At 34.9% G+C, this 10,823-nt stretch overlaps 1 protein-coding gene across 1 annotated transcript in view; it reads right to left on the minus strand.

Annotated features, from left to right (window-relative positions):
• Window positions 1-10,800, minus strand: part of LOC137395079 (TBC1 domain family member 9-like) — a 53,883-nt gene extending 43,083 nt beyond the window's left edge. Inside the window, exons 1-5 of the mRNA XM_068081867.1 lie at window positions 10,619-10,800; window positions 10,296-10,410; window positions 6,643-6,694; window positions 5,418-5,495; window positions 2,418-2,501 (exon numbers count right to left, since the gene is read on the minus strand). Coding sequence (XP_067937968.1) covers window positions 2,418-2,501; window positions 5,418-5,495; window positions 6,643-6,694; window positions 10,296-10,410; window positions 10,619-10,662 — 373 coding nt within the window. The 5' untranslated portion in view covers window positions 10,663-10,800. The remainder of the gene's footprint in view (window positions 1-2,417; window positions 2,502-5,417; window positions 5,496-6,642; window positions 6,695-10,295; window positions 10,411-10,618) is intronic.
• Between the last annotated feature and the right edge of the window lie 23 nt (window positions 10,801-10,823).

Consider the following 10,823-nt stretch of genomic DNA (forward strand, 5'->3'; position numbering starts at 1 on the left):
CTGATGAAGCTGTCCATTTAAATGGATTTCATGACATACATAGACTTTCACTATTTATTCACTAATGTCAACTATTTGTAAATAATGTTACATCTAGAAATTTTAATAGCAGTAAATTCTTTTTAAAGCTGATGAAAACAGTAAAGTCACCTAATCTGATAGGTGGGTGAGGATTTAATTGTTATGATGTGTTAATAGCTATTGCAGGTGGAGCTTGTCAGCAGGCCTTTTGGGTAACTTCCATCTCCCATCTTTTTCAAATCAACTAATTGTAGGTTTTGCAGACTATCAAATAAAATACAGTAATCTCTCCCTGTTTGGGGTTCATTGAGATCGCTGCCGATGATCGCTGCCCTGGTGATAAGTGAAATCCATGAAGTAGTAACTAATGAACTCGTATCCAATGAAACTACTCTTTTATTAATAGGCATTTTCTTTTTTTAAAGGTTCGCTAGACAATTTTGAGGGTCAAGGACATTTAAATGGTATGATGAAGGGTGTTACAACCACTTTGCGCCTTTAAACTTTACAAAACCTAACAAGAAAAACAGCGAGCTGCAGTTACTACTATCGCAATGATGCTCAGAGAATGATCTCATTGGGCCAGAGTATGACAGAAATTAATATATTTTATATATTTTTTATTTGTTTTTCATTTTTTAATAGATGTTTTTATCCCACAAAGTACTGAATCCGTGAAATCTTAACCGCGCAGTAGCGAGCGATTATTGTAGGAAATTTGAAAACCTTAGAATAAATTAACGGATAAGTGTATCAGGTAACAATTGGCATGATGACTAGCTGACTCAAGCTTTAATTTGTGAATAAACATGTTAATATCATATCTTTGTCAACGGACTATACACAGAAATGCCGAGAATGATAAGTGAAATGATGAGCTGTGCCAATCTCCCCAACTGTTTCAAAATTAAGGTATCACATCGATTACCACAGAACAAAATAGGCAAGGCAGAGCGGCATACGTATTCCGATAATGATGATATGAATACTGTACCTCATTCTTTGATAGTTCAGCTAGGTTAATAGAACTCGGCAGCCAGCGAAAAGTGCTTTACGTTGCCACAAGGCCCATTAACCATTGAACAATAACTTCCACATAAACACTAATGTTATACCAAGTCAACCTATCTCTGATGGTGAAGCTCCATAGTTCGGAGAGAGAAAAGTGCCATTCGTTATGATGTCAATTCACACCAGGTAATCACCAGTGTGAATGTCCAATTATAGCAATAAAAACTAGGAATGGAATATCCACTTCACAATGGAATTGAATTCGAAGCCGTCAGTTCTGCAGCGAGACGAGCTGACCACTACACTACGCTGTCCTTGCTATAATATAGAATAATTGTGCAGATACCTATTACCCCAGATATAATATGCATGTTTGCGAAAGAACTTGTGAAAATTTCCCACTAGTACGCTTGAAGATCATGATTGCGTGAGAAATCATTACGCCTAACATAACGATTATTAAGCTGGCTTCAAACACGGCTCTTATTATAGTAAAAATTTAGCCTAGCTTCTGTCACAAGCTCAAGTTACTCACATTCATTGGGTAAAAAAACTTAGCTAATGGAACTACATTACCTACCGCTGTTTATAAGCTGTTTTTTATTACCTGTGCAACGCCAGGCATTCAATAGTCTATACATAAATTGCATTTCTTCCACAAAGAGCTAATCCATTTTTTCTTAAACATGGCCTAGCTTGTTGAGAGAGGGAGGACAATAACAATGTTTAAAAATGTTCGGTGGACTTAGCGAACCTGTATACAAGTACCTTTAAACAACTTGAGAAGGGATTCTAGTACAACTACCAGATTAATGTTCATTATCCACCGCTGTGGCTAAAACAAAAAGGTCTACAACTCTTTTACCAGAATTGTATATTGTCCTTTTTTGTTTTATGCTGCTCCATGCTGACATCCCTTTGTATCAAAAACTGATATGGAAAATATGAATGCTTTAAAAATTATGCTTTAGGATTATTCTACTTAATATGAACAGTTATGACCAGCGTTTAAATACTCTCAATGCTGAAGAGCTAAATGTATATTTAGATATTTGCCGCTTAATATACTCAAATCGTATCTCTAATCTGCCTGAACATCCTTCACATTCCTACTTTCCCAAAGAAACTACTACACCTATACCAGACACCAACACCTTGCCAATTTATGTTATAGACCAGCGTTATGCGAAAAGACCTCATTCTTTCAATACACATTATTTACATTACTACTTTTTATTTTTTACATCATGATCTAATTACCTTTAAAGGACATTGACCAGTGCAGATTAAGTTAATATCTATCGCATCACCCGAACTCTCACCAATCTTCACAACTCTTTTTGTTGAACTACATTTAAATTAAGTGTTATATAAAAACAACAAACCGTCTGCATGTATGGATTCAGCCCTGAGACTCTCTATTTTGCATTTGACGTAATCTGTTACTTCGTCCTCACTCTCAAAATCCCCTGTAAGCGAAAAAGCATGGATCGTAAACTGCTGGCATCTAGCGACACGACTTTCATGAGAACCTACCAACTATACTTTACATATTAAAATCATCTAGAAACTGTAGAATCAAATGCCAGAACAAAGTAAAATTTAAAACTAAAATGTATTTGTTTTGACTAATTGAAATTTGAAACCCCAGAAGTCAATCATGTGACCTAACCTTATTCCTCAGGTTAAACCTTGTACAATAAATGGTGCTTGAGAAATTACTGTTGACCTTGCAGCAGTGAGAGGCATACGCTTAGCCAATGTCCATGAAACCCACCAAACTTGGTTATCACACATAATGCTGCGAATTCAATGCAAAATTCATTTAAATCTTCCACAAATGAGAAAGGCCTTCAAACACCAGACATGTACCCCATACATCTCATGGCAAGCAATCCAATCACTTAACATGTTCAGCAGCCAAACAGTGTAGATCAAGTTAAAGTACCTAATCATTCCATTATGGTTATAACTTGGAAAAAAATATCACACAGTATATGTAATTAAAAATGCCTCAGGAATTCTTTTCATGGATTCTTCAATGTTACATACAAAATTGAACAGTTCATATTTGCCTGATAAGCAAGGGCAACCTGGAAACGATGCTTTATTGAAGAAATTGAACCAGATCATGCCACGCCACCTGATTTCTTAAAGCTGAAGTAACACAATTTTCCAAACAGAAATTAACATATTTTTCTATCATTTGTGATTGCTTTTGAGGTTTGAAATGTTAGACAACCAGGATGTTTCATGGGTAAAATTAACAAAACTTGATCGTGACTAAAATGCTAAGAAGAAAAATGTGCCAAAATGATGTGACACATATAACACTAGTTGAGAGACTGCCTGCCACTAAAGTAATTGGCATCGGGGCTGCTGCGTTCAAGTGGCATCGTTACGCATTTTCATTCTATTGGTCTCCTTGCCAAAGAGCAACTATAGACGTCATAATCGCACCTTTACTTCAAACTAAGCGCTTCAACTGCGATCAAGTTTTGTAAATTTTAATCTTGAAACATCCTGGCAGTCAGATCACCTCAAACATAAAAAAATCACAAATGACAGGAAAACACTGATACTTGCTGATAAAATATCCTAAAATTTTGGGCAAGTTATCTTTAACGTCATTGGTATGTATGTTAGTCACTTAGTGCTACTAACATACTACTAGCTCAGTGCTCTGATAAGGCCAACGGAGCAAAACAAGCAGCTGATAACAAAACTTGGGACTCTTTTCAATTACAAAAGATAATCAATGGACATGTCAAGGTGTAATTATTTCAATGGCTGCACTAGCTAAACAAAAGATAAGAGATTTTGTCAGAGCACGAAGAAGAGAGACCTTACAACAATCAGGTCATGATATGACATACAGTTGTAAAATTTCTCCAAGCGGGCATAGCCACATGATGAAATTATTTCATACAAAGCATGAGCTTTACATTCAAACATGAGTTACTTTCTGAGTACATAGTACCATCTATATTAATAAATCTCCCTTAGTCATAGTGTGTGTTTGTGTGTTCATGTGTTCGTCTGCGTGAACACGATGTGTTTCCAGACTTTTAACTGACTTTGTTCAAACTTCATACACATATGCTCTGTGCCTTCTGCAAAGACGCCAATAATAATTGCATTCAAACTTCTGTCTAGTTCCTGAGAAACTTCTTTTACATACGCATCTGATTAAAAACTCAAGAATGTGCCTTCATGTTCATTGAGGACATGTTCATTGTCCTCTATGAACTTCTTCAGAAAATGTTGTAGTAAAAGCAGTGTAGCAATTTGCATTAAAAATCTACATGCGATGTCGGATATCTGATAAAATATGAAAGAAATCTCACGGCTAGAAAATTAACAAACCGCTGAAATTTGCTTTTCAATGTTGAGAATACTTCAACCAGGTGTACAATTTCATGTTAAAAAATGGTAAGTTAGCAAAGCTTAAATAAGAGATGCATTAAAAATCAACTACAGTATGTTTATTCTATTATCATAAAACGTGTTGAAACATGATTTGATTGGCTAAGGGAGACTCGGTAATTTGACGGTTTGAGTAGTTAGCTAATCAACAAACAACATATTATAACATTTGATATTATTAAAATATCAAACTTTAAAAGGTTTCAGCAAGTTCATAGTAGTAATAATAATAATGTTTTGATCCAATGTTTTGTAAGTAAACACATATGTCCAGTCACACCTCGACGTACCAAGTTAAACAAACCATATTAGCCAAATACAGTTATTAACTATTTCAATGGTGTTGCTTTCAAAGTTTTAAAGAAAAATCCGAAAAACATTGGAGCTAGAAAACAGATTATTACATTGTACAGTGTTGCTGACAAGTAATCTCATCATTTATATAAATGTCCTAAGGTGTTCGGATCAGGTTGTAAACCATCTAATGAACCAATCAGAAGACGATGGGTTGGATTTATACCTTAACAACTTCAAATCAGAGTATAGCTATGATGATTCTGATGATCGATCTTCTCAGGTACACTGTCACTAAAACCATCGTAACCACTCCAGCAACGACAAAATAGTTTATTGTTATTGATGCAGCCGAGTCATTATTAGTAAAATCTTGCGGATAATTTTCTACTGATCGCTTTTTATTATGTGTTCGTAACGATCAAAGATTGTCATATTGGCGGTCAATGAAAGGGTGGCGCTGTATTTTTTAAGCCTTTCCCAATAGTGGCCTTCTATTAGAAGTGGTATTCAAAGAAAGGTGGTGCTCAAATAGAGGTTTTATGGTAGATGTAATCTACTTGAAAGATTGCCCCTTCACGCCCCATGAACATAAAATGTCTCACAACAACAGCAGTGAAATGAAGTGAGAAGTCAAGGGCAGCTAGATGTCATCCACTACTTACCCAGTACACTAACGAGGTTGTTCTCTAACCATGTCCAGTGATCCTCTATTTCACTCTTAGAGTCTGACTCAGCAATTGCTATAAGAGGAAGTGGTTTCCCATAGCAGCACGTACATATAGAACATGCATACTTAATCAGAGAATAGAATTCTGTTTGAATATCAGAGTAAATGTAGATCCATGTGACAGAAGTTTCCTACCCAAATCTAGCCCCACCTAACAACTAAGATGGATCACATAAACAAACCTTGCAGCTACTGATCCATTGGTTGAAACGTCCCTAGAAACTTCCATCCCTAGAAACTGTGGAGCATTACAATTAATATAGAGAGCTGATAGTTACATATAGAGAGCTGAATGTAACATATACAGACTTGATGGTTACATATAGAGAGCTGATAGTAACATATAGAGAGCCGATAGTAACATATAAAAAGCTGATAGTTACATATACAGAGCTGATAGTAACATATAGAGAGCTGATAGTTACATATACAGAGCCGATAGTAACATATAGAGAGCTGATAGTTACATATAGAGAGCTGATAGTAACATATAGAGAGCTGATAGTTACATATACAGAGCTGAAAGTAACATGTAGAGAGCTGATAGTAACATATAGAGAGCCGATAGTAACATATAGAGAGCCGATAGTAACATATAGAGAGCTGATAGTAACATATAGAGAGCTGATGGTAACATATAGAGAGCTGATAGTTACATACAGAGAGCTGATAGTAACATATAGAGAGCTGATAGTAACATATAGAGAGAGACCTGATAGTTACATACACAGAGCTGATAGTTGCATATAGAGAGCTGATATAGTTACATATACAGAGATGAAAGTAACATATATAGAGCTGATAGTAACATAGAGAGAGCTGATAGTTACATATAGAGAGCTGATAGTTACATATACGGAGATGAAAGTAACATATAGAGAGCTGATAGTTACATGTAGTAAGCTTGCAGAATTTTTTAAGCGCTTAGTTGTAGTAAGGAAGGCCGCAATGTTCTTGGCTAAGCTAGTCATTAAAACTGTTTTTCTAAGAAATTGAAAGGAATATCTTGGAAAAACGAATTCTATTTAAAGACAATCCTAACCACGAACATTAGCCATCTCTACATTAACTGAGCACTTGAAACACTCTACATATAACAATAGTATGTTATAACAGAACAGACTAATTACTTCTGACATATTAAAATGAGGATAACTCACCCCAGCTGAGCTCAGCACTTTCTGTAGTATGAATTATTCGATAGCGGCAGCTCTGAAACAGAGTTATGTACTATGCAACGTGCTTCACTGATATCTGAAATATTTGGATCCCCAAAATCTGTTGTAGAACAAAACAAGCTGGGTAAACAATTACGATAAGCCAAAGACAAGTTCTGTTATAATGCAACCATACGCTGCTTTGTTGAGTCAAAACTATAGCATTTCAATAAAAATTTGTTATGAATTCTTACATTTTCACCTACTCTAAGCTTCTAACATTTGTCAGCTAGGCCCATGTGGTAACAGGTGTTAGGCTAATTTCTGCAAGTTAGTCACACACGGTAACCCTACTGGGTTTTAGGATAACATCTGTCATAGTTCAAGCATTATAAAAAATTTGCCTATGGTTCATACAAACGCTAAATGAAGAAAGAAATGGCAAGAAGTAGGCATAAAGAATAGGTAAAAATATGTAGCGTCTACCTCAATGTGGTCTATGTTAGCCTAACATTTGTTTACATGCTCGTGCGCTCGCAAAAACTACATGAAAAAGAAAGATCAAATTTGATGCATTTGTTAAAAGTGTACCCTTAATTAAAATAGTAATAGTAAGAGAAAAGGTGAAGAAGTAGAGTGTAAGTAGCCTATAATTATGTAGGCAATGTAGTAGGCTGCTACCAAGCAAAATGTTTATCAACGTAGGCCGGAGGAGGGGTTCATTTAATTATGGAATCACTTAATGATGTGGTCTGTGGAATGTAACCCGTCGTTAAGAGAATACAACTATCAGTACAAATTGTACTGACATGTCTAATTTCTTCACAATTCTAACGATCATCTGATTTATATTTAACTTCCTTATTCTCCTCTTAGAAAGACTATAGCATAATGGCTATCCGACTCCCAATGAGATTTTTACACTTGTAAAAAATCATCCTAAATATCTTCAAGTGGCCGTCTGTTTTTTGGGAAGAGCAATTGTTCCTGAAGAAATTAGATATATCAGTAGAAGTTGTGCTCTCTTACGACGGGGGTTACGTTCCAAAGACCCTGTCATTAAGTAATTCCAGCATAAAATAAACCCCTCCTTGAGTCTACATTTATAAACATTTTGCCTGGTTGTAAGTAGCCTACTGTATTGCCTACATATAGGCTATTTACACTCTACTGTACTTTTCCACCTTTTCTCTTCTCACTATTGCTACTTTGAAAAAGTGTTAACTTTTAACGAATGCATCAAATTTTAAGTTTTGTTCATTTAGCTTTTGCGAGCTCAGGAACATGTAAATAAATGTTAGGATAACGTAGAACATTTTGTGGTGAATGTTACCAAATTTTTACATATTCTTTATGTTTACTTTCTGAGCATTTCTCTTTTCATTTGGCATTTGTATGCACGATAGGTCATTTTTCATAATGCTTTAACTACAATAGATATTAGCCTAACACCCAGTACCGTGTGTGCTTAACTGAGAAATATTAGTCAATATAGGTGTTATATTGATTCATGAACACAAATTATATTTGGGGGATAAATAGTTTGACAATGGGATTGTATCAAGGACACATTTGATTAAAGATTCGTTTATTAAAAACTAATGTAGACCTACACAGCATATTCAAGGCTGCAAGATAACTGAACACATCTTTTGTTAGTATAGACTAGCTTATAACTAGCGCTGAAACAAATCCTTGATTAAGGGCCTGCACAGCTTGTAAGATTTAACCTAGGAATGAAAATCAAATAATTTATCATTGTAAAAGGGCATAAGTTCAAGGGTTGAAAAAATTGTGATGTTTTTTAAACATCGGATTTACTTGCTTTTAATTGATGTTTTTGACGTTTATGATAACTTTGATTTTTTCACTGATGCAAATTTGTAGTGTATTACATCACACATAAGAATGCTGATAAACCCACTTTTCAGTAATAGCGACTTACATGCTTTCATATGACAAATTCTTATATTCACTGCATTCAACAGCCATATGAAAGTATAATGTGAGTTAGCGGAGTCGGGCTACTAGCAGGTTCATGAATAAAAGTCAAAGAGATAAGAGGACACTATGAAATATTTAAACACTAGGAATGGAACCAAAGGTGGGGAATACTCATTGAAAGCTTGCAGTTGAGCTGATTGTAGCAAAGAGTTTGATATCATAATCTCATTTATTAAACAAAGGTAGGAAAACTACCTGCTACAGTTGGTACTTTACAATTTATCCTGTTAGAGGTTTACTACATAAACTCATAGGCCTTAACGTCGAAGGTCCGAATGAAGCATTCTTTTTATCAATGCAGCCAATTATCGCCATTACACTTGTTAATTCATGACAGAGGAGAGCGTTAACAAATTTGCTATATACCTATCAAACAATGAATGTTTATCAAAAACACTGATTTTTGTAAAATTATGAACAAATTACAATTTTTTTTGCGAAAAAATTATCGCTTTAATTCACAATTATTTTAATTTTAATTCAGAATTTAAATCATTTTAATTTTCGTTCCAACCTCGAAAGGCTCCCAATTAAACTTTGAAAAGTTAATTTAGAAAGTTGTTTTTGGCCATGGAGTGGCAAGACTATTGAGACGTATTATTTTACATAGAACACAGAATTATAATAATGGGTGCTCTTTGTTATGGTCGCACATTGCTTCTAAAATACTTAATCCAATTAGTATGTCATGAAAAATCTGGGCCAAGCACCTCCTTTATTCGCACCTATTTTCCAAGCCATCACACTCTTTGTCACCCCTGCCACAGTATCCCTACTAATCTCCCTGTTGTCAGCATTCATCACAGTATACATTCATTTCAAGGTCTCTCAAATAACGCACTAATTAATTTTATAATTAACAAAGCAGTAGCCAACATTTTATTGCACCCCAGTTTGATAGAGCAAATAACAAAATTTGGATTATAGTCCGAACCTCGACGGGTCTGAAGCTCGACGAGTTTGTATATCGACAACGGTTAGTCCAATCTCGACAGCAATTGGTCCCAATTTTATTAGAATAATAAGTAAATTTATTAATATAATTATTGTATTTTTACATTATTATTTTATTTATGGAAATTTACAGTTTATAGTCTTATTATTTTCTTGTGTTCATTGATTTTCTCAATTTCCTTTCTTGAGCAGTTCATTTACAATTTTGGTATCACCAATGTGATAATGATTATGCAAAGGCATGCTATCAATTTAAAACTCGTTAAGCTTAGGACTATATGCTTCATCAGATAACCACTGAAGGCTATTTCTAGTTTGTGAGTGCAGAATTTCTTCTATCACTGTGATATTGATGGTGTACAATACAGCATAAATTTTCGATATTCAGACCAACCTTTGTCTAGATTCGGACCAACCTCTGTCGAGATTGGGACTTGTCTAGGTTCGGACTTGTCGATGTTGGGACTGTTTTCCCAAAATTTTAACATTTAGATTTGCCGAGGAGTTCATCATTCAATTAGATGAATGTAAACCGAGTGTTCGACAAAAATGCTCATTTAAATGAATAAAACAAAAAGACGGATTTTGTTATTTTCAACGACAATTAAAGATACCTCAATCTACGTACAACTTTTATTCAAACCAGACTGCCAAAGCTATAGATCTGACGTTCAAAACATCAATCTATTTAGGCTCACCCGACTATCTAAGACGGCATCCATAGTACCGACTAAAAGCCCGGTTAGTCCTCTCCCTTTACCACGGCCTTTTCGATGTTGAAGGATGAAAAACATATTTGCCCGTTCGGTAGTCCTACAACAACAAGATCTTGGATGGTAAATAAGAAGCTGTTGAAATGACTGTCTAGCAATGTAGATGATCAACAAACTGAAAATTATTAATGATTTAACTTTAGAATATATATTAGTTAGGTTTAAAAACGGTTGGATAACAATTGAAACACAGTATTGTGGTGTGAAAGTAATGCAGAGGTCAAGAAAAATTATTTTTGCGATCATACCATAAAGCATTGGCAAGTAAAATTTCCTCACACTTCAGCCACATTATGTCAGTGACTTCAGCAAATTATAGTATCATACGTGTATATTAAAACTATTAGCAAGTTTGGCAAACGATCATCTTTGCCTAGTGGACATTAATGTAAAAAAAATAACTTTAGGTTCAGCGGTCCATGGTGGAAATGCATCCAGATAGTTTTGGCCAAT

This window comes from Watersipora subatra, chromosome 4 (assembly GCF_963576615.1).
Source record: "Watersipora subatra chromosome 4, tzWatSuba1.1, whole genome shotgun sequence".
Classification (NCBI taxonomy): Eukaryota; Metazoa; Bryozoa; class Gymnolaemata; order Cheilostomatida; family Watersiporidae; genus Watersipora; species Watersipora subatra.